Source organism: Camarhynchus parvulus, chromosome 17 (assembly GCF_901933205.1).
Source record: "Camarhynchus parvulus chromosome 17, STF_HiC, whole genome shotgun sequence".
In the NCBI taxonomy this organism is placed as follows: domain Eukaryota; kingdom Metazoa; phylum Chordata; class Aves; order Passeriformes; family Thraupidae; genus Camarhynchus; species Camarhynchus parvulus.
In genome coordinates this window covers 1,689,517-1,713,466 of record NC_044587.1, presented here as the reverse complement: position 1 = coordinate 1,713,466, position 23,950 = coordinate 1,689,517, and the positions used below count along the sequence as shown (strand labels likewise).

Genomic DNA, 23,950 nt, shown 5'->3' with positions numbered 1-23,950 from the left:
ACGCGTCAAACGTTCCCCGGGGGAGCGGGGCTCTTCCTCGCCCTTTCCCCGATCAGTTTAACCTGGGAAGCGCAATACCCGATTACCCCTGTTCTGGCTTGCATAACCGGCTGTGCCAATCGTGATCATGAACCAAATCTGCTCCGGACCCGGCATCTGGGTAGAAATAGCCCGAAGGTCGGGGGTCACAGCCGGGAGACCCCCGGCTGCAGCGGCCCTCGGGAGGCACGGGAGGAGGAGGAGGAGAAAGGAGGAAGGCTTTGCCGGGGGCAAACCCGACAGAAGGGAGCGGAGTGTGGGCAGGACCGGCGCTAGGCCAGAGCAGGGCAGGGATGGGGTCGCGGCCCCGCAGGGTGAGCGCTCACCTCCTTCCAGCGGAGCTGCCGCAGGCTGATTTTCAGCGCCTCCAGGGAGGTCTTGGCCTTGGAGCTGTCCACCGTGACCCCGGGCCGCCGGGCGCTCTCGGCCCCGCTGCGGCGGCCCGGGGCCCGCCGGGCCCTGCCCCGCGCCGCCCGCCCGGCCGAGCCCTGCGCTCCGGCCCCGCGCAGGCCCCGCTCCTGCGCCCGCTCCCGGCCGGGCGCGGCGGGCAGCGCTCGTTCCCCCGGGAGCGCCGCGGCGGGCGGGCCGCCCTGCGGGGCCTCAGCGGGCAGGGCCGGGGACCCCGGGGGCTCCTCCGCCTCGCGGGCCGGCTCCATCTCCGCCGGTTCCAGCCCGGCCGGCTCCATTTCCGCTATCCCCAACCCGGCCGGTTCCAGCCCGCCCAGCTCTATTCCCTCCGTCCCCTTCCCCGCCGGTTCTATCCCCTCTGTCCCCGTCCCCGCCGTCCGCAGCCCGGCCGGTTCCAGCCCGGCCGGCTCCACTGCCTCTGTCCCCATCCCCGCCCGTTCTATCCCCTCCGTCCCCATCCCCGCCGGTTGTATCCCCTCTGTCCCCGTCACTTCTGTCCCCGCCGGTTCTGTCCCATCTGTCCCTGTCCCCAGCCCGGCCGGCTCCATTGTCTCTGTCCCCATCCCCGCCGGCTGTATCCCCTCTGTCCCCGTCCCTGTCCCCGCCGGTTCTATCCCCTCTGTCCCTGTCCCCAGCCCGGCCGGCTCCATCCCCGCCGGTTCCATCCCGCCCCCGCTCCCCGCCCGTTGCCATGGCAGCGGCGCGGCCGGTGACCCGCTGGCCCCACCCCGCCGCCGTGAGGCGCTGACACCGCCCCCGCCATTTTGGGACCGGGCACAGGCCCCGCCCCGCGCAGCTCGAAATGGCCTCCGGGGTGGGCGGCGCCGCCATGTTGGAAGTGGGCGAGGCGCCGCCTCAGGCCGGGCTGTGGGGCGGGCGCGGTGCCAGCCGTGCCCTTCGCCACCGAACCGCCCGGGCGGCTCCGACACTCGCTCCGCTCCTTACCGTGCGCCCGAAAGCTTCTCACGTGAGACGGGGCTCGGGCCGCCGTTACAAAGCGCTGCCTCTCACAAAGGGTGTTCCCATGGACCCTTCAGGTTCAGCTGCATCGGTGCTGGGAGAGCCCATCTGCGGAGTTTGAACTCTATTAGGCACGGCAGGAAAATAGGAAAACGGCTTTTACACTGTCAGTAATGGAATTAATAACCTTAACAGCAGTCCGTGACCAACCTGAGCAAGCTGGAAGGTTTCCTGCCTATGGCAGGGGGTTGGAACTATATAAACTTTAACGTCCCTTCCCACCCAAACCGCTCCAGAAGTGACTCTATAACACATTAATCCCTCACGGTACGTTTGTGAGGCGGTGAAATGCAGAACGTGTCCGTGAAGCGGCTGCAGGAGCACAACCCAGGCTTATGAACGCGGGGCTGCGGGCAGGCGGTGGCGCTGCGCCCTGGGAAATCCGGCCGGGAGCGGGATTGGGGGAAAAACAGGAATAATCGGGGTTGTGTCAGGGAGCGATCACCAGAGTCGTGCTCTGGAACAGGACTGAAACAGGATCTCAGCAGAAATTATTTAAACTACAGCAAAATTTAAATAAATGCAGAAGAAGTTGGCACTGCCAGTTAGCTGCGAGATAAAATAACAAGGTCATGTCAAGATGCTTATTTTTTTAGTGCCTCACCAGTCTTCCATCATTTACCCTTGCAGGCAACGAATAAACTAATTAATTAATTAAATACAGTGGTGTATTGCAACGTGAAGGGACCAGGAAGGCTGAGGTCAGGTAGTTCACTCTTGGGTGCTCTCATGTTGCTATTAAAAGATGTACATTCTTTTTTTATAGCTGTTGCAGTCTTTAATTAAAACCTTGGGAGCGTTTCCATGTTCCAGCAGGAGCTCAGAGGGGTTGGTAATGTTGGCAGGATGAGCTGGCTGGGTGGTGTCTTTTCCATGTCCATCACTGAAGGCACATCCTTGGTTTCACCACCAGATCACAGAAAGATTTGGCCTGGGAGGGACCTTAAAGATGATCTCATTCCAAACCTCTTCCATGGGCAGGTACAAGTCGGATAGAAAAATTAATATTTTGCTTATGTTCAACACTGGCATAAAAATTCAGATGTAAGAAAAGCAATTCAGAGATATTGGAGTGTGATTTAAAGTGGTGACCTGACTCTGACTGTCTCTTATTTTACTGCCAGGCTCCCAGATGAATATTTTTAACGCAGAAATTTATCCTCACCAATGTCAGCAGTGCTGAAAGTAAGCCAGGGATAGAGTTAAGATGGGCCAAAGCATTAAGAGACATTGGAGCATGGGAAATACCAAACAAAATGATTGCAAAGGGGAAATATTTTTATATCTAATTATCATATATCCACATTTCTTACAGGCTAATAACAGACTAGTTGTTCCTCTACCAGAGAAGCTGTAATAGATCCCATAGCTGGTTTGCCTGTGTGGTGTGGATAAAACCCTAATTTCCTGTTGGGATAAACAGGGATGGGCTGCAGTGTGCAGTGTGGGGTCAGGCTGCACGTGGCAGTCAAGTACAGCAAGGTGGGCAGCAAAGTGCAGGTTGGGCAGCATTGAGGCACAGGGTAATGCAGGAGGAGAATCCTGCTGAATACAGCGAGCTGGGTCTAGCAGCAGGAGAGAAATGGGAAACTTGAGATCATCTGTCCCCTGTGAGGAGAGGGGAAATTTAGTTACAGGGTGCTCTTGAACACAAGGCTGTTTCCTGAGACCCTTGCTCAGAGGGAGCTGTTGATAAGAACAGACTGTTACTATCTTGTGATAATAAGTGAACAAGAATGTGGATTCCATCCAGGAGAACTGTAATCTCCCTATCATTAATTAAATTCAGGATATCAAAGACAGCAGAGGTGCTGGCCTAATTTAGTGGGAGTGGGGAAGGATCCTGTTTGATTGGACACTCATCTCTCAGACTAACAACTTCCCTCTCATGTACCCAAAATCATCACTTACCTGATCTCTGTGTGTGCACAGGTAAGTGCCAGGTCCAAGGAGGAATCCAGGAATGAAGCAGTTTTACAGATGCAGCAACCTGAACAGTTTTCACACCATGCTGGTCCCAGCAGCTCACACTGAGGCACTGTACTGCCAGCCTGTGGTATATGGAACTCATGAGCTGGGCATGTGAACATGTCAAGTTAGGAGGTTAACAAGTAACATTTTTCTTTACTAATACATTTCCCTTCTTCTAAGTAAGCATTTTTGTTTCCAAGTTGGGATCAACATTTTTAGCTTTTATGTAGCATCATAAGGTCAATAACTGTATTCTTTTCTATACTTTTCTTTTTTAAAGACAGCCAAGATAAGAAAAACAAAGTAGCATGTAATTTGCAAAAAGAACATACCATTTTTTAAAATATCATATAAAACTGGCCTCCTGCCAAATGCAAATTTACAGAAATACTTCAGTGTACCCTTTTGAAAAAGAACACATTCCTTAAGCTATTGTTAAAAAAAAAATAAGTTACTCATGAAGAAGTATCCATCTGTGTCTGAAGTTAATAATTCCTTTTGCAATGATGGTATCTCCTGTCAGTTGTTCTTTCACAAATCCATGAGAAAGCAATGCTCTATAAAATGAAAAGTCAGAAGAAAACAAATCTAGCAAACAGACTCCACTTGGAAAACGTCTGTGGTGGGCTTATGCTTCAGCCTGTATTTAAATCCACATACATCACTCCGTGCTGCCCATGTTTATGTTCAACCACAGATGATTTGTGGTTGACCCACATATGCAAACAAAACATTTGCTGCATATTTGGGGTGGGGGGATTTGCGTGATAGAAGATGATGAAAATATGCATAATTGTAGATGACATTTTTGGTTGCCAAGTCCTGCTGCACAGCCCTTTGGAGCTGGCCATGCATGAAGGAGGCTTGCAGTCCTGACGGGCACATTGCCTGGCCGTGCTGCAGAGCTGAACCGCCCAGACAGCGAGCTTCTGCTTCTTCTTGAGCAACACAAACCTGCTGTAATCCTCTCACCAAGCAGCCCCTGTGCTCGCAGAGACACGTATGACACTCACTGAGGGGGCTGAAACCACCAGTTCCACATGTCACCTCTGAGTTCCACATGTCACCTCTGAGTTCCCTTCATGGAGCAGATCAAGAGACTCAAAGATTTTGTTCAGGAGTTTTCTCGGTATTCCTGAAATCCCCAATGCATCAGGGGGTAACATGACACAATTTAGTCAACAGCAGCTGGTTTATATGTTCTTGCCCCCACATTTCATCCCACAGCAGCATTTCTAGGAAGTCTGCTGGTGTGTTAGTACACTGGAGGCTGTGCTCTAAAAATTGCACCAGCACAAGTACATATTAATAATGTTAATTATAATGTTAAAGTGGCATGACAAACCCAGATCTCCTAGGACAGTAAGCATGCACAGACCTCACAGCTCTTATGTGTGATATGGAAGGGCTCTCCTGTAAAAGAGGTTTTGTCTGCCATTACTGGATGTCTGTCTGGTTGCTCTTCCTATGTCACATCTTATTTGTCATTCAAAACCTCTGCAACTCTGCTGTGCAGAATAAGTGCTTAAAAGGGTTAGCAGAAAGGAGGAAAATTCCATGGCATCAAGACCAGATCTCCTCCTTTATCTGTGAAGGTGGGTTTGGAAAAATCTGACAGGATCAGACAGGAGCAAAAGCTCCCTTCCCTACAAACCAACGAAAGAGGTGATTAAAGAACAGCCTGCATGTAACACCCACCACCCCACTTACACCACGTTCAAGGTCTCCTCAAAAGATGAAGCTATGTAAGAAGAGGGGCTTCATGCAGAGTCCTGGGGCAGGCAGGAATGTGCACCCATGTGAGAGAAAGAGAAGGAAGGAAATCTTGGGAGCCTGTGCCCAAGAAAGAAAGCTGATACAAACCTGGTCCCTGCAGAAACACTTGCAGCTCCGAGCCAAGAAGCTGTCTTGGGGCTTCACTCCTACTGTGTTCAGAGAATCAGGACTTTCTGTGAGTGCTTTGCACATCAAAGGAATAACTCTCTCAGTACCTCCATGTGATGCAAACACCCACCATGAGGTTTGGCCAACTGTTCAGTGCTACTCAGGGTTTGTTTATACTAAATCCGTGATGATGTCCTGTGTAAAGGCTTCATTCCACATATTTGCCCAGTTTCATTGTCCAGAAGAAAAGGCATACAGCTTTCTTACTTCCAGTGGAGTCAAAGAATTTTCTTTGCCCAACAAACAAACTAGAAAATTAACGGCTTTTTAAGTTTAGCAGCCTTCAAACTCAATTCTCAAACACAGATCCAAACCATTAACATCAGGAGATTTAAGCCCTATGAAAAGTTCACAGAAGTTCATGAACAGGGAGTATTAAACACCTCCATTCAATTGTGATCTAACAGAAACTGGCACTGCAAGCTTTATTAAATAACAGTTGCCTTCTTTTTCTCAGGATTCCCATGAGATACTTCTTTCCTCCTACCAAAAGGATTTTATAATCTGCGGGATACTGGAGAGCACCAGAATGGAATTAAAAAGACCATTCTTGTTATTTCATCCTAGTCTTTCTATGAGATTTAAAAATTTAACTATCCCAAGTGAAGTCCATATGCTCCCACGTATACAGGAATGCTCTTGTGGCAATGGGAGGGTAATGAGGAGAAGCTTTGAGCAGCTCAGCACGACGGCAGGTTCCTGCACGCCTCAGCTGAAATGCAGTATTGCAGAATCAATGTAGACACTCACCAGTGGCTGTGTTAGGCTTTTCCCCATATGAGTTGAGCTTTGCTGGCGTTAGCATCAAAGGAAGCATGAGCATAGCCTGACTGGGTGGCATCTCCTCCTTGGGCTTAGGAGAACCAAAGACCTGAACGTTGCTCAATCAGTCCAAGAACATTTGCATACAAAATCTAGGTTATTCACTCAGGTCAACAAATATTTTTTTGATCAAGATACGTACAAGATAAGAAAAGTGCCATGAAATGTTCTAAGTACACACTAAACATGAGCACAGACCACACAAAAAATCCCCAACAAAGAACTAAACCGATGCATCTGCAGGCGAGATGTGTATCTAGGGGAGCATCTTGGACAGAAACCAACTGACAAAACCCATATTGAGTTATGCTGTATGAAAGTGGCATTAGCATAAACTTGTGAATATTTAAATGAGAAGGCAATGCAGTGCTAGAGACTGGAAGAAAAGAAGTCTGTCTGGAAACAGAAAAACTTCACAAAGACAGAAGGCTGACCACAGAACCCTCCCCAGAAAGAGCTGCTAATACCTCAAAATATTTGAACATGTAGGGTCATAGTCTGTGAACCAATATTAATTCCTTGGGCTTTTTCTCCCTCTCTTAATTATAAGTTTCTGTATTCTTGGCTCTTGCCCATCTCCCACTGACTTACAAGTACTCAGAAATGCCAAGAAGCCCAGGGTGATCATGCTCCTGAGATGGATACTGGGAACCGTGCACTGTCTGCCTGTGGTCAAACTTTTCTTTCTTGCTAATGCAAAAGCCACATAAAAGGTGGTGTCCAAAAACATTCAAACACCTGGCTGGGAATTATTTTTAAAACACAAAAATTAATTTGGGGGAACCCAGACGAGATCCATTGGTGCACATGAGTGGTAACCCTCCACCCTTTGGATTCTACACAATTCACATTTCTGATCAGCCCTGTAAATGGAGTGTGGCTGTACTAAGAGTCAGAAGACAAACCTTGGGCCTTGCCATCACAGCTGTGCCCACCTCATCCCTTCCCTGAGGAATGTCACGCTCAGGTGTGCCAGCTGTCCCAGAGTGGCATCCGCAGGGCTCACCTGGGCCTGGCAGTGCCTCCTCACCGAGACAAAGGTGGGAGGAAAGAACACCGTGAGCACACGGGGTGCCACAAATCCTGAGAGTACCACAGGATACTGAGGGACACGGTGGGTCAGGATTCTGAGAGAGGGCATGTGCTCATTTCTAACAGAGCTGTAAGTGATATTGACACGAGACATACATAACGTAGGTGACCACTCATTCAGAACAGCCCTTGGAGAGATATTTGTAAGGAGATTTGATGGGATCCCCTCTCAGTCTTCTCCAGACTAACCAGGCCTAGCTCCTGCAGCGTCCCCCCACAACCGAGATGCTCCAGACCCCTCACCGCCCTCGCGTCCGTCCAGCGGAGCGTCCCGAGCGCTGCAGCCGGTGCCGGCGCCGGGGCCGGGGCGGGGCGGCCGGGCAGAGCCGGGCGGCTCCACCGCCCCCCGCATCACATGAGGGAACTTCGGGCCAATGGCGCCGCGCCGGGGCCGGGGCCCCGCTCGCTCCCGCGGACGCTCATTCAAAACGCGGCCGGGCTCAGGCGCCCGCAGCCCGGCACGGCGCCCGGGGCTCGGCGGGGCGGGCGCTGCCGGCCGCGATGCCCGGCGGGGCCGCGGGCTGAGGCGGCCGCCCGCCCGCCGCCATGCCGGTGAAGAACCGGTACAACCTGGTGGACGATGGCTGCGACTCCCGCGTCCCGCTGCACAACGAGGAGGCCTTCCAGCACGGCATCCACTTCCAGGCCAAGGTGAGCCCCGGGCGCGCTCCCCCCGCAGCCCCCGGGCCGGGGAGCACGGCGGGCCCCGCCTGCCGCAGCCCCGAGCCCGGGGCCCTGGCAGCCAAGCCCGGGAGGTTCCCCCGCTCCGGCCGCTGCAGAGAGGGCGCTGCGGGTCTCGGCGGGCTCGGGTCCCCGCGGGCTGCGCTCCGCTGCTCTCCAGCCGTGCGCCCCCAGCCCTGCCACGGCTGTTCTTCAGCTCTGGAAGTGCCCCTGAGCCACGCTGAGGGGGTCTAAAGAAAACAGCAATCAGTTATGAAAGCCTTGCATTCAATGAGCACAATCAAACAGGTTCTTGCTCTTTTCCTAGTGTTTTTGCAGCTGTGTAATCCTTAGACGCTGCCTTGTGTGCTGCATTTGGGAGCTGCTCTGGAATGACCCCTCGTGACAGCACCGTGGATGCTGTCCCAGGTGCTCATCCCTGCCCGATCCAGTGCCTGTCCTGTCCTGCCACAGCTCCCTATTCCCCTGGAAACCAGCAGACTGCTATGGGCTGCTCAAATAATAGTGCCTTACTACAGCTGACCCCTTCCCTGCATGAAAAGCTGGACCAGACAAGGTCTGCAGCCTTCAGGCATCAGAAAGAAATACTGATATTATCAGAAATTCCGTATTGATCGTGAAGAACACCTTGGCAGCACAGCAGCACTCTCAGAAAGTGACTCCATTGGAATTGGCATTCTGTAGACAGCATGGGGAACGGGTTTATAATTCAGCTGACAAGAAGAATTGCATTTTGCTGGAGCAACTCACAGGCTCCCTTCCCCTCTTTGCAGGTGGCCTAACACAGATTAGAAATGGAATTCACGCCTGCTGTCTCCTGAGCTGGAAAGAAGGGGCATATACATTCCAATAAAGCTTTGAAATACGGATTTTGTGCCTCTTGGTTTTCCTGCTGAAAGAGCTGTAAGATTTAAGCAGGATACAGGATGAATCTGAATAGACAGCTAATCATGTATTTTAAAAAATTTATCTTCCTTAGGGAAGAAAACATTTAATCTGTGATTTCTCTATTTAAATTAGCATTTGCTGTGCTGCAGACTGTGCTGAGGAGAAGAAAAATTCTTAATTTGATTTTTAAAAGATGGGTAGCAACTGTACCTTTAACTGAGTGAAACTGGCTTTTCAGATTGACAGCTCCAGGCATCCAGAGCTGGCGAGTGGATAACGCCCTGTTAGGATGTGTGGGTCTGGGATGGGGTTTGCATTACCTTAGTAACATGCTTGCTCAGTTCTGCTTTACAGTCTGTCTCTTCCAATTACGCTGCTCATTGTGGGCACATCAGTCAGCTGCCACGCTGACAATGACAAGGCTGCAGCTGGCTGCAGGTGTCTGGCACCGGGCAATCCTACTGACCACACTCCCTCTCTAATCTCCACATTCCAAAGTGCCTTCCTCCCCCTTGTAATCTTCAGGAGGTCAGCTCTGGGAGCTGCTTCTTTGGGCAGAGCTTTGTGTGCTGTTTCATGAGTTGCATGGCTCTGTGTGGGAGCACAGGTACCCAAACTCTGCAGCCAGACCAGAGCAGGGAGTTTGAAAGAATCTCCTCCAGCTCAGCAGTCCCAGCTGTCCTCCTGCCCCAATTAATTTGTCATTAGGAGCATGGCCTGTTCCCCACTGCAGCTCTGCTGACAAAAGGCCAGCCAGCTGCAAGGAGCTCATCTGGATTCCCAGTGACTGTCCTGACAGCCAGCAGAGCAGGGAAGGAGATCTGCACCCCAGAGAGGCCACAGATCACAGCAACACAGCTCTGCCCTCCCCAGCAGCCCAGAGGGAAGCCCTGGCTCTGCTGCTCCCCTCCCTGCTGCCCTCGAGCTCTGGTGCCCTGAGCTTGGTTCTCCTGTGGTTTACCAAAGGCTATAGATGAACTTAACTGCTCTTAAAAATGCCATTTTGCAAAGGCATTTACAGAAGCAGCAGCAAAGCCAGATGACCTTTCAGATTGCTTGTGGTGGTTATTTCAAAGCAGGAGAAAGAGCACTAAAGCCTGAGCCAGGAGAGCTCATCTCTGAAAGCCCTTTTAAGCAGACATTTTACAAGATAAAACCCATTGCAGTCTGCAAGCAGTACAGTGGAGAAATAAATCCAGAACTGTCAGTAACAGCAATACCTATGGAGCTGTTCTGGGGAATTATTTTGTCTCTGTTCATATATATAATATCACCCTGAATGTTTGCAGGGGCCTCCTGATTAGCTGCTCCTTTTCCTCTCCACAAGGGAACAGCTTCCAAAAAACCAACAGTTTGTAACCACACACTAAAAACCAGACAAGTTCATGAACCAATGCTCCTGGGAGGGTCACTAAACTCTGTGAACTGCTCTCAGACCCCACCACTAACAGCAGAGATGGGCTGTGTTCCCCTGGGAGAGCTGATGGACCCCTCTGGACCCCAGCAGCACCAAATCCAGCAGCTGCCCTCAGCTGCCAGGGCCACTCCCAGCACATGCTGTCATCAGCCTCTCACTCTGTGACATTCCCCTGTCCTCCCCAGCGTGCCCTGGGTGTGCAGGGCTTCCCTCAGAGCTGAGCCACAGCACTCCACAGCATCAGCAGCCTTTGCTCCCCATGACTGTCCAGGACACCACACGTTTCCTCATTGCCAAGGCTGAGCTGGCAGCTCTGTGCCTCCTCCCCTTGGCAGCACAGGGCACTCCTGTGCAGCCTGCCACGTGTGCTGTCACCATGTGCCACCACCGTGTGCCACCACCAGTGCCACCACCATGTGCTGTCACCAGTGCCACTGGGCAGCAGCTGCTGCCTCCTGCCAACGGGTGCACGAGCAGGTTCTGCTTTGGCACAGGAGGGGAGAGAGCAGCAGCCCAGGATGGACAAATCCAGCAGCAGGAAGCTGCCCCTGGGTGTTCCATGATACCCTGTGGAGCACGGGCAGTGGGCACCATTCCTGTCAGGAGAACAGGCAACCAGCTCGAGGAGCTGCAGCTGTGGTGCAGGGCTAGAGGTGGAGGTGGTGGGATCCTGCCATCTGCCATGTCTCAGACCCCAGTAAGGGACCCTGCTAGGACTGGCACAGACACTGGAATGCAGACACTCAACCCCAAGCAGTTTGGTTAGGGCTGCAGCTCCCATAAGCAAGGTTGTAGGACACAGATTTGGGTGGGTTTACCAGGATTCTGCAGGCAGCTGAGCTGATCTAACCAAACAGGGAAAGCAGTATCAAGAGTTAGCATGGTCCAGACTGAAAACTTAAGTTAGAATCCTGTTCCAGGAAAGGTGATTGTTGCACATCCTGGAAGCTTGTGTGCTTTCAGTTTTGAGCAGGTGTAGTAAGGAGGAACAAAGGACAGACAGTCCCATTTGCAGACACGCAGGATCGCGACTCAATTAGCAGCAGACATCGCCCTGCAGAGCACTGGTAAAGGCAAATCCAGAATCTGAATGAGGTCAGAGCCTCAGAAATCCCCCAATCTCAGAAATCCCCAACTTGATAACATTGTCTACAGCAGATACTCCTATCCTGACCTGGCTCAGAGGAGTCCAAGCAAGGAGGGAGTAAATAGATGAGGAATGCTGTCTGTTTTGAAGAAGCCCCACATGAAGGTGTGCATTACTGCCCAGCCATCTCACGTTGTGTCTTTCAGTACATCGGGAGCTTGGACGTGCCCAGGCCCAACAGCCGCGTGGAGATCGTGGCAGCCATGAGGAGGATCCGGGTGAGTTCAGAGCAGCTGAGCCCACACAGGGTTAAAGCTTGGTTGTAATCTACTGTTCCACAGTGACTTGGTTGTAATCTACTGTTCCACATCCCCTCCAGCCCTTCCTATCTGGAGCTCAAATCTCAGCCCAGTCAGGTTTGCAACAAGCTTCTCCAGAAATTCTCAAGGCATCTTAGCATAGGCCCATCCTGTGCTCTCTGTAAAGAGATCTGTTATCAAAACTCAAATGTAACCCCCTCTCCTGTGCTGAGCAGCCATGGGGCTTCTCCTTGAACCTCAGAGATTTATTTAGCCTGTTTGGAATTTTGTGTGCATGAAAAATAAGCTGGACACAATGTGCTTCACAAAAGCACTTGAGTTCCTTGACAGTTCCAAATATATTGTGTTATATATTGAAATATCAATGCCCTGACAGGTGTGATTGATGTAAATCCCATCTGACTAGACTTTGTGGATTCTGCTGCTCCTAGAATAATTTGCTGCTTTCCCCATGCTCCAGTACAGTTTTACAGTTCCTGTTTCTCATCACCAAGGCTGCTCTCTTCCTGCTCTGCCCCTTTATTCTGCAGAGCAGCCTGTGAATGGTCCCCAGATTTAGCTGTGATTAGCAGGGTTGGGTGGCTTACATCTGCTTCGTGTATAACCAGTTCAAGTGCATCTCCCCCAAAAGGCAGTGCAGCTGTTGTGTCTGGCTGAAATTTTGCAGGGGTCTTAAATCTGAGGCTGTTCACATGTCTCACATCAGCTGAAGCAAGTTTGAGAATCTTCCATTTAAAGCTTTGAAGGGATTATCCTATTTCCCCCCTTCCCCCACAGTGTTTAACCATCTAATTTTCCTTTAGAATAGTGTTTTTTAAACTTAGCCTGTAACTGGCTGGGGACCTGATGTATTCATCTCCAGCCAAGCTTAGAAATGACATTCCCCTCCCTTTGCCTGCTCAGACTATTAGCACAGCTCTTGCTCAGAACACAGTTCAGCAGCAGTCTAAATTGCCTGGTTATTTATGGAACAGGTGAATATCTGTAGGAAGTAAAAGCAATAGGTGAGGACTACCAGGGCAGTTCAGGTGCTGGCATAATTATTGGCAATTTTTCATCTCAATCAATATTTATCATCAGATTTGACACTGCACTTCTGCTGATCCGTGACACCCTTGTAAGAAAAAGCAAACAGTATTTTAATATCACTCAAAATGAAGTGTCACATTCTGTTTTCACACCTGCTATGGCCACAGTGTACCTAGCTCAGAGCCTTGGCAGTGCAATAGCATCCTTGAGTACCACAAGGAACATGTGAAAAACCCGTTCTGCATTCCTGGGTGCCGTCACTTAATCTTGTCACACAAGATTTTTAAAATAGGCATCCAGTAATCTATACTGAGTTTTTAATCTTGGAAGCCCATTCCAAAAAGGGAGGGCTTCCCTTTTCATGTGCACATTGTACAGCAGGATCTTATTCAGACACTTCCTGGCTGCTGAGCGGAAGATGCTCCTCTATTGAAGATAGTTAATTGGCACTGATCCTTAATTAGAGCATAAAGAATGAACTGGGAGGTCTTTGAAGAGAATTCTGGTGCACAGAGTACCCAACCTAGGAACTGAGGGAAGATGGGGGTTATTTATGTAGCGTTCATTTGCATGCAGAGGCCTTGTCTGTACCAGAGTTTTTTCCCATGGACTCTCAGCAGCACCAGTTACAACTGGGAGGAAACAGTGGAAGAAGCTCTTGGGGGAAATGAGTATTTTGTTCCTATGTTATTGTGAGTGGCAGTGCCTGTTTGCAGTGCAAGAGTGAGTAAGGTCCCACAGCCCTGCCAAGTGCTGGCAGGGGCATGTCGTGGTGAAGCTTTCATCCTTTGTGCACTCCAGTGTTCCACTGGAATTCTCCACTGGAGCAGAAGAGAAAAGTTGTGCAGTACAAGCCCCAGCACAGCATTCCCTGTGCTCCCTGTGCCATGGGAGGAGTGGGAGCCATCCTGGTGCTGTTGGAGCCAGCCCACGGCTCAGGAGGGCTCTTACTCACTGCTTGTGCTGCTCCAGAGTGAGCAGGGAGGAGGATGAGGAGTCACAGCTCTCTTTTCCAGGCTGTGTCAGAGCTGCTTGCTCTGGTTACTCATCAATAAATTGATACAAGTGCCAAAACTGCCTTGGGGGAAAAGCCTCCAGCTGCTGAAGACTCCAGATGTCCTGAGAGGGTCCTAAGGAGAGCAGCAGCACTGATGAGTCTGCTCCTTGGATGTTCTGGGTTTTGTACTGGGCTCTTTTGCCAGTCACACGTGAGTTATACCAGGATTCTGGATCAATGGGATTCCCCATGTGTCAGCAGAGCACTGTGCCTGCAGACTTCAGGATGTTACTCCCAGACAGCCTCAAATAACAAGTTTTAGCATCAGCCTGCTGAAATCGTGACCCACTCTTTGGCAGTAGGTATTTGAGGTGCAGTCTCTAGTAAAGCTTAAACCCATATTCTGGGCTGAATGGATGCTTGTAGAATTGCCAGCAATACTCCATTAGTCACACATTAGATCCCATTTCATAACAGACTGGAAAGCCTTGTCTCATCATGTTCTATGCTTCCACTGGAGAGAATGCAAATGCAGTAGGTAGAACAGGGAAGCTGCTGTTCTTAGCTTTCCATTATGCAGAGCTAGACAACTTTAAGTTTGCTAATCCTCCCAGTGGATTATTAGCTGCCTACAGCTGCCATGTTGTTATTATATGATCAGAGTTCAAGCTAATCCCTGTACCTCTTGCCCTGGCAGGGGAGGTGATGAAATGAGTTTGCAGCTTGGATAAATACGCTGTACCCTGACAGGCACGGGAGGGCCTGCTCAGGAGAGTCCAGTTCATCTCAGAGCTCCAAGCACCCCAGGCAGGTGTTCCCCCACCTCCCAGGCAGCAGCAGCTGCTGCCTGCAGCTGCCCCAGGCCAGCCAGGTCTGGGTGTCTGGCAGCTCCTGTGCTCTGTCAGCGTGCTGCTGGAGCTGCCTTCTGCTGGAGTGGATCCCTCTGCAGGTATTGGAGCCTTCTCAGCACTCCAGGGGGTTTATGTACAAATCAAGATCTTTCCTCCTCACAGTTCAAGTGGTAGCTAATATGAAGATGGGTTTTGTAAAATACCAAACACTTCCTTGAAGCTGCTGAGGTTGCTTGGAAAATTTTAGCCAGGGAATGGATGGCTTCAAGTTCAGGGTTAACATCACCACACGTCCTGCGTGCATTCCCCAGAGCCAGCACTGAGCAGAGGAGAAGGTCAGCTGTTCCCTTCCCTTCCCAGAGCACCTCTACCTTCAGTCCAGCACTTCACAGCCAGCTGAGCAGGCCTAGTGCTGCTGTTTTGGGTGCTGAGCTGTACCAGGACACAGTAGGAGTAAGTGACAAAGCCTGTCACCCCCACAGCCAGCCTGCTGCCAGCAATTCCCCAAGACACTCTGTTTGGCTACCTTCAAGGCACAGAATCAGTTTCCCTGGAATCTGCACTTAAGGATCTCTGAAGCCTACAAATTCCATTCTGTTTGGAAGGTTTACCTTGGATCTGTGCAGGTATTGACACTGAGAAAGGAGCCAGATGTTGGATTATTTAATCATTCTATAAGGGAACAGCCAGCTGGTGCTGTGCCTATCCAAACACCAGGATGAGCAAACAGGCAGGCATCCAGAGTAATGTGTCTTCTGTTACCTGCACATTTCTTGGGCTTAATTTAATTGAGAAGCCTTTTTCCCCAGAGGCCAGTGTGCCAGAGAAACAGAAGCATTTATAAACCTCAGTGCAGGATACATGAGAAATGCCTGAGCTCTCCTTGGAATGAGAACTGGGTTCTCACTTCAGCCTTCCTCTTATCCTGATCATTCTTGCTGCATCCATCTTTGAGCAGAGCCTCAGCACTTTGCAGTTTCTCCACACAGTATTTGAGTGAGGAGGTGCAATCCAGCCTCACTGTAAGTCAGAGTGGCTGCCAAGCATCAACTGGTGGTGTTGAAGTGTGACATGACAGCAATTTAAATCAGGATGAGTAAGTCACAGTCCTGCTGCACAAACTTGTGAAGCAGAGGCAGCAGGGGCAGCTGCAGGGAACCTGCCTGTGCACTCCAGAGCTCCCAGCCCCAGAGCTGGGCTGGCTCACACAGCACCTTGCACTTAAAGCCCTGCCAGGCTGTAAATTCCAACAGTCCAGGAGCAAATATGGGTGGGATTTATCTGCTCTTCCTACAGAAGGAAGGGAACCAGGTGGACAGATGGCCGAGGGCAGGAAGACTGCCTTCAGCCCTCTCAGTTTAATTTATTACTATGTGACAGGTTTCAGAGATAGAGATGTTTCATGGGCTTGTCCATGAGATTGGTCTAGAACACAGTTCCCTCAGTTTTCCCAGGCAGGCAGAAGTTCACCTAGAAACTGCTGCATGGATTCCTCTGACATATTCTGCCTATAAGCCCTTCCTGGGTTATTGTGCTCAGAGCTGTTTTCCTCCCAGCTTCATGTTAATCTGAGCTGGAGTTGTGATCAGAACTAAACAAGAGAGAAGCTGAACTCCCAGCTGGGCTTCTTCTGCAGCCTCTCCCTCTGTAATGAAGGCATTTGGTCAGCTGTAGCTGAGGCACAGACTCAAACATGGAAGTGCAAACTGCTGGAGCACTTGCGCTGGGGTACAGAGCTCTGTAGCTGCAGGCCAGGAGCTGTTGTTGTTGGATGGGAGTTTGTTCTGCTGCAGCTCCTGGAGGGTTTTCCCTTTCAGCCTCTTTGGAAGAGCATCCAGAGCTCAGCTAATGATAGCCCTGGGCTGTGGCAGACAACAAGCCTAGTATCTTAAAATACTTCAGCAGCCTCAGACTGCTGGGGTGGACCTTTCTTGAGTTCTCAGAACACCATGCACCTTCCTTTCATTTACAGGAGGATAAACAGTGACAGTTCTGCCAAGGTTAGAGTGTGGAACACAGGCATCTCTTCCTCCTTCTCCCCCACACTAAGACAAAGACATGCATTCACCCCAGAGGATGCTCCAAGAGAGCATCACTTTCCAGGATACCTTCCCTGCATCTCTGGAGAGCCATGCAAGGGTTGTTTACCCTGCTGAGTGTTAGACACAGCCTATGGCCTCCAGGAGAGGGCTGTGGCAGCCAAACCAATATACACAAGCATGTACAAACTTGCTCTGGCACCTTCTGCAGCATGTCTGGTGTCAGTTCTGACTCCTCTCCAAAGCAGAGGTCTCAGAAAGGCTCTGCAGCTTTGCACAGGCAGTACATGATCAGCCCACAGGGCTGCTCAGCTCCAGGCCCAGGAATACCAGTTACTCTCGGGGTCCCATCCATGAGACCAAGCATCTCAACCACTTTAAGGTTCCTACCACACAAGATTAAGCTAATTGGGTTTACCTTTCCAGGCCCTGGCAAAATACAGCAAGTGTTTTCAGGATAGTAATTAAATGTTAATTGCAGCTAAGTTTAGCCCTAATGCCTCATTAGTTTGTTTTCCTGTTTGTTGCATCTCTAGCAGAGTCTCCTGCACAGGGATGGGGATCAGGCTGGGCTTCCCAGGAGGCAGGAGTCCCACCATGTGCTCTGAGGCTCTCTGAGCCTTGCCAGGGAGCTCTTCCCTGCTCCTGCCCAGGGCAGGCAGCACTGAAACCACCACAGTCACTGCACAGCTCTGCTGCAAAGCATTCTGCTGCTCCACGCTGCAAATGGCCCCAGGTTTGGCTCCCACAGTCTGTGTCCTGCTCTTTAGGAAGATAAAGCATGACAGGGACACCACCTGACCCTGAGGGATGACAGACACGTTGTGGGTCTTACCTGCGTGCAGCACAGGAGGCTGAAGGAGCTGAGCCCTCTGGCAGAATGTCTGGCAGGAATCCATTTCTCCAGGCAAAACAAGTGGCTTCAGTGTGAGACTGCAGGAGCTGCAGCCTCCCAGGCCCTGCTCCTCACCCTGCTCTGAGTTCTGCAGCCTCTGCCCCTCCCCAGTCTGCCCTGCAGCCCCAGTTAGCCCAGGCAGGGTGGGCCCTGCAGGTGCAGCTCCTCAGGCCTCTCTCCAGGTGTTCTCTGGTCACCTTACAGGCTCTGGTGTGCTCCATGCTTTCCTAGCCTCACAAAAGAGTAATTAAAATGTGGAAGCTGGCTTTCTAGAAAAATTGAGTCTGCCTTGTCTCAGACAACCCCAAGCTTGTTTTACCCATTTTCTGCTGTTTGTATTATCTTAAAACAAAGGGAAGAAGCTCTTAATGAGCTGTTTCTGCAGTGGCATGGTGCACAGTGTTTCTAGGCAGCATTGTGTGGTGTGCTGGAGAACTGACTATGCTCTGTGTGTCTTGAGTGGGAGGAGAGGAAAAAACACCTCTGAGATTACACAAGAATCCAACCTTCTGCTCACTGCTTGGGGGGTCTCACCATACAATGGAGCTGCCCCACTGACTTAGAAACTGCTGCAGATTTCCACCCTGCTCATCTCCAACCCTAAATCACCTCTGGACTTCCTGCCACAGAATAATTAGTTACCTTCTGTCACTTAACCTCTGAGCTGAAACGAGTGGGACTGGTCAAGCTGCGAACACAGGCCACTGTGCCAGAAGGCAGCTGAGGGCATTTTTGGTAGCCACATTTCATGACCCAGTTTTGAGGAGTGGCTGGTGACTGAGATGCTTCAGTTCCTCCACCCTGTTCAGAGTGCACGGTGCAGGGTTGATGACAGATGGGTGGAGGGATCAGGCAGGGAAATGTGTCATCTCCAGGCAGCAGTGACCTTTCTGCCTTCCTCAGAGCCCTCAGAGCCCCCTGGCTTCTCCAGCGAGGGGGTGGAACCAGTCAGGCACATTAATTCTGTTTTGCATAAGAGTCATGGTGGATTGGAGTTTAGTTGAAGGCTAATAAAAGCAGTGTTTAAATGGATGAAAGCTAAATTAAAATGTTAGTGCTAAATAGAACAAGACAGAGCTTTTTGTCTGATGCTGAATCTTGGCAATGAAGCAGGTACCTTTTAATTGTAAAATAAAGTGGCTTTAACAGTATTATCATTATATTACTGAAGCATTTAATTTCCCTAGCTAAAATATCGCCGTATGAGATCTCTGCAAAGCTTTTATCTAGTTTGAAATAAAGAGACTTTTTCACCAATTATGTTACTGGTTGTAGAGTATTACAGAGATGAAATATAATGGCTTTCAAATTACATTCTGGTGAAGAACCCTCAGCCACGACTCAAAGCTGCTTCTTTGTTGGTGCCTGGAAAAATGTAATTGAGAAGGTAGCCAGAGTGCAGAGAGCACATTGGATTGGCTTGGTAACAAGGAGCTGCCTAAATCTGAGTGGCAGCTGCAGGGGCACAGAGCTGGGGCTGCCCCTGGGGTGAGCAGAGACCCTCCCTGCCCAGCCAATACAAGTGCAGGGCTGGATTTCCACGAGAGCAGGGTGATGTGTTTCAGTAGCAAGACAGAATAACCCATGAAGATACAAACACTTAAATCTGTCCAATCAGTCTCTCTCTATGCAGAGAAAAATCTGAAAACAAATAATCCTGTGGCTACAGTGTGATCCTGATGCTTTGCCTGAGCCTCTCTGTGCAGTCTGTGCTGGACACAGGAGGCAGCCAGGGCACAGCAGTGGGTGCCTTGTGGGTGCTGCCTTGATTTTGTCACATGCAGGGCCCTTTGTACTTCCCTGATCAGTGTTCTGAGGAGAGGGACCCTGAGGGACTGGGACCACAAAGCCAAATCCAGCCCAGGAAAATAAGATTTGCTAACAATAGCTTGGTGCTACGCTTGCTCTCTTCAATCTGCTTTTGCTCTGTATGGATGAGGCCTGAGGACAGACAGAATCTGTGCTACTTTACATAGTACTTTGACAAGCTACTTCATGTTTTGACCAAATAACACTGTGATAAATCTAAAGCATAAAAGTCTTGAATGGCTCCCTGGAAGGATGCTTTGATGAGGGAGCAGGGATTTTTTAAAGACATTATGGAATGGTTTTCTTTCTTTCCTGCAGCAGTGATTAGGCATTATTTAAATGTCTTTTCCCTGGACCAGATGGGTTATTTGGACTAATTGGCAGCTGCCTGACAGCTTTCAGGACACCTGAGTCACTTCCTCCATCCTTCTGTCCCTGCTGCTGCAGAGATCCTGCCTGGGTAGCTGTGCTGGAGGGCAGGATGTGGCCCGGTGCACTGAAGGAACATCCCAGGCCAGGGCCCCAAATCACCCTGTCCCTGCACAGCCAGGTCCAGTGTACTCCCTGGAATCCCACCAAACCCTCTGAGCTCCAGGCTTTTCTTCCTAAAAATCAGATGATTTTTGTCAGATGAAGAAGAGCAGAGGGACATGTTCGGGCCAGGTGCAGTGTGGTGAGGATGAGGCAGTCACAGCTGCCTCAGGAGGGTGCAAGGCACACGGGTCCCCTTCAGGCTGAAATGCCACCTGCCACCTGCTGAGTGTCCTTTCCCTGCTGCAGAGCTCGTGGAGCACTCAGGGGTCAGTGATCCCCAGCACCATGGACCTGCTCAGTCCTGCTGCAGCCTGTGCTGCTCTGTGAATGATTACAGGGCACAAACTTCCATCCCAGGCACGTTTCCATTTTCATGTTGTTGCCCCCCAGGGCAGTGCTGGTCTCCTGCTTGTCTCAGTTCCTGGGATCCCGGCTGGTGGCAGGAGCTGTGGGCAGGGGGCTCTGTCTGGGGTTAATCACTGCCCTGTGTGTGAGCAGTGCAGGATGCTTTGATGTCCACACTTCACACCTTCTGCAAGCCCAGGGACACAGAGAACAGCACTGCAGGGAGAGAGGAGCCTGTGATGTTCTGGTACAGCTTTGGTGACAAGACCTCAGTGACAATAAATACTGAGAGCATAAAACCCTCTTTTTCCATAATTTCCATATCTAAACCCAGGCTTTTCCCTCATCATGATTCACTAATCTCAGTAGCTCCCCTGAGGCTAATAGAGTCCTTGAACTGCTTAATATTCTGGAGTTTTGGAAATGACACAATTAGACTTGAATTTTCTTTCTCTACAGTAGCAGTCTTGTTTCCAAATTGGAGTGAAGTTTCATGGGCAATTTGAGGAGAACCCAGAGACTTCCCCTTAAATTTAGGAACTGCAGTTTTATTAGCACTCAGTAGTTTCTAAGCAAGGCCCACTTGGAGGGAAGCAGTGTGGGAGCTGTGCCTGGCTCTGCTCAGGGCTGCACATCTGGGTGATGCTCCTCCTTTCAGTGCACACCTGGAGGTCAGCTGTAAGTCACCGGGTTTCTGTAAGAAATGTTTGCTCAAGTGGAACTGCTGGAGATCGATAGTATTAACAGCTACAGAGAAAAAGCCTCCTTGCCTGGCAATAAAGCAGATTATTTCTGTCCCTGAGTGTCTCAGACCAGCACATAGCAAGGCTGTTCACGGCACTGAGGTGTAGAAAGGTTCAGCTGCACCCAGGGCTTGAGCTAACAAAGAGCTCTTAGCCCTGCAGGAGAACAAAGATGGATTGCACCCAGCAGAGGAGTCCTGAAGCCTGGTCTGCACCCAGCAGCACACTCAGCATCCCCCATTGTCATTCTGCTCCAGTTTGTGATCAAGTGCTGCTTCTGAATGCAAATGGAGATCAAGTCCTCCTTCTAGCTTGGATTCTGCTTGCTCAAAGATAAAGGTGCCAAGTCCAGCTTCCTGACTCTGCTGTGGATATGCAAAGGAAATGCTAATTTCCCTAGTAGGTGGCTAGGAGAAATGGCAAGACACAGAGCTGGAGGACAGCACCCAGGATGCATATGGGGTGTGATAGCAAGTGTGGAAGCCAGGGAGATGTTCCCTCCCTGCAGCATGTACACAGAGCAGGTGTTAGTCATGCAGATGTAGCTCCTCCAGATTCTCAACTGCAAACTAGATTGCTCCTTCTCCTTTGGATAGATATCCACCCTGGGAGGACATGCTGAGCTCCCTGAAGTCACCAAGGCTTTGGGAGGAGGCAGCAGAGCAGCACAGGGCTGGAAATGGAGAACCCCAGCAGGTCACAGCTGGCCCTGCTGGGAGCCAGGGCTGGGTTGGTTTGGTTAGCAGGCTGAGCACGTGGCAGTTCTCTGCCTCCTCCTCTGAACCCCGTGTCCCTGCCCCAGCTCTCAGGAGCACTGACATTCCCTCTCCATCCCTGCACTCAGTGTGGCTCCCAGCCTGCTCTGGCTGCCTTTCCCTCTGGACTGGCATCCCCCTTCCCTTGGACTACCTGCACTAAAATAGCATCCTTACATAAACACAAAGTCTTGCATTATTCAGAGGCCCAAAATCCCAGTACCTGCCCTTGTCAGAGCCTGCACATGGCAGTGGGATTAGGTTTTCACCCCATGTCTGTGCTGTGCCAGTGAGTCCCTGCCAGGCCCCTCATGAAGCCCCTGCCCCACACTCTACAGGCCCTGCCTGGCTCCCATGGCCACAGACTGCTCTGAGCAATGCTCTGCTCTCCTGAAGAGCAGCATCACAAACACACCTCTGAAAAGCCACAGAAGAACAAAATTGGCCTTTTATTCTCTCTCCAAACAAGCAATAAATACCAACTTGCAGAGACAGAGCAGAGAGCCCTGTTAATCACCCCTGCCCCATCTCCTACCTCTGAGGACACCAGCTCTTCTTTTCCCTCTCTGCACGGCCTAGCCAGAGGAGCAGGAAGCGAGCCAGGAGCATCTCCCCTGCTGTGGCCTGTCAGGCTCATGGAGAGGGGCGGGCAGGGACTGAAAGTGCAACAGGAATTCTGGAGCAGGCAGCAGAAATCCTCAGTTGCCTCCTGCTCCTGTCTGCACAAGCAGTGTCTGCTGGCCTGGCCCTGCCAGCGAGGTGCTGGGTGGCTGTCACTTGGCAGGGGCTGGCTGTAACCAGAACAACTGAATGGATGGGGTAGAAAATGAATATCCTTGCTTTGTGAGTGAGGAACAGACAGAGAAAATACTCTGTTACCTTCCCACAGCCGTGCAGGGGGTCGGGGGCTTTTTCATGGAGCTCTGAGCTTGCTGCAGAGTCCTGGCTCCTGCTCTTCAGAGCTTTGTTGTGTGAACCTTGATGGACAAGGTTTAAAGCAATACAATCTCATAACTTGCCTCTTGTCCTACATACCAGACTGGAGGGCAACTAGGATATGAAACATGCACTAAACCAGGCCCTTCTCTGCAGGGTGACACAGATGTTTGTCGGGGAATATGGAATTACTTGAGGATATTGCAGTGTTTAATTGCAGTTTCACTTTTCAGGGTTATTTCAGGTAAATCTGACCTGCTTCTAATGAAATTAGCACTTTTTATCTGCAGTAACCTAGCAGCTTTTTCAGGTAGGGACATTTTCATGCTCCTGTTGGGGTGGGGTCCCGAGACACTACTTCATTACTGCTGCTAATTAATCATCCAAGGCACTGCAGATGGAAAAGGTAATTTGTTTCCTCCTGCAAAGTGAATAGAGGTAGGGAGGAAAATAAAACCCAGCTTCCCCATGAGCTGGGCTTGGCCTGCCCTGGCAAGACAAGAACTGAAGGGCCGTGTGTGGGAAAGCTCCCTATTAAACCTGGGGACAGCAGGGAGCTCCTGGAAGTGACAGACACACAATGGGGCTTTTGTCAGAGAGGCACCAAAGGCCAGATGATGTCACCTTGTGCTGGGCTGTGAGGCTGCTTGTGCCTCTCAGGATGGAGCTCAGCAGCATTGCACTATCTCTTCCACAGGGAGGAGGCCATGAAAAGGCTGCTTTTGTCCCACCCTTTCTTAAAAGCAAGCGAAGAAGCTTTGTTCTAGGACAGTCTGTGGTTTTTCAGAGGTGGAAAAGACTAATTAAAGAGCCACTGCTAGCTCTGGGCTCCCACCAGCTCCCATCACCTGCAGGAGCCCCACTCACCCCCGTGGGTGTAACTCTGCTTTTTCCTCCACATCCTTCTGACTGGCACAGAGAAATGTCTGAACTCCAGCCAGGTCCTCTGCCAGGCCACCTTAGGGTGGAAAGATTGAGTTCTCCTTAAGGACTGTCTGAGACTTCAGCTGTCTGGGGCCTCCCAAGGATGAGATCTGTTGGAAATGAGGAGAAGGGGGATGAAGAGGAAGGCCTGTATTGCCATGTGCATCAGAATGCTCTGGATTCCTCAGGTGTCAGAGGAGACCTGGATAAAATGCAGCTCTTCTCCTTCTCCCCCTGACGTGATCAGCCTCCACTGCTGCAGCCAGGGCAGCATCCTCACTGCCCCTGCCCTAGGTCAGCCAGGGATCCTGGGGGATGGACTGGGGCCACATTTCCTTGCTGCCCTTCCAGGGACTCCCAGAAACCCAGCAGGCCCGGGATAGCTTGGGGAGAAGTCTGCAGCA

At 50.8% G+C, this 23,950-nt stretch overlaps 2 protein-coding genes across 3 annotated transcripts in view; one reads left to right on the top strand and one right to left on the bottom strand.

Annotated features, from left to right (window-relative positions):
• TTLL11 (tubulin tyrosine ligase like 11) overlaps positions 1 to 725 on the bottom strand; it is a 33,220-nt gene extending 32,495 nt beyond the window's left edge. For both annotated transcript variants that reach the window (XM_030961327.1, XM_030961328.1), the window contains exon 1: positions 366 to 725. In XM_030961327.1, coding sequence (XP_030817187.1) covers positions 366 to 725 — 360 coding nt within the window. The remainder of the gene's footprint in view (positions 1 to 365) is intronic.
• A 7,045-nt stretch (positions 726 to 7,770) lies between these two features.
• LOC115910844 (carboxyl-terminal PDZ ligand of neuronal nitric oxide synthase protein-like) overlaps positions 7,771 to 23,950 on the top strand; it is a 28,297-nt gene continuing 12,117 nt past the window's right edge. Inside the window, exons 1-2 of the mRNA XM_030961329.1 lie at positions 7,771 to 7,947; positions 11,576 to 11,647. Coding sequence (XP_030817189.1) covers positions 7,843 to 7,947; positions 11,576 to 11,647 — 177 coding nt within the window. The 5' untranslated portion in view covers positions 7,771 to 7,842. The remainder of the gene's footprint in view (positions 7,948 to 11,575; positions 11,648 to 23,950) is intronic.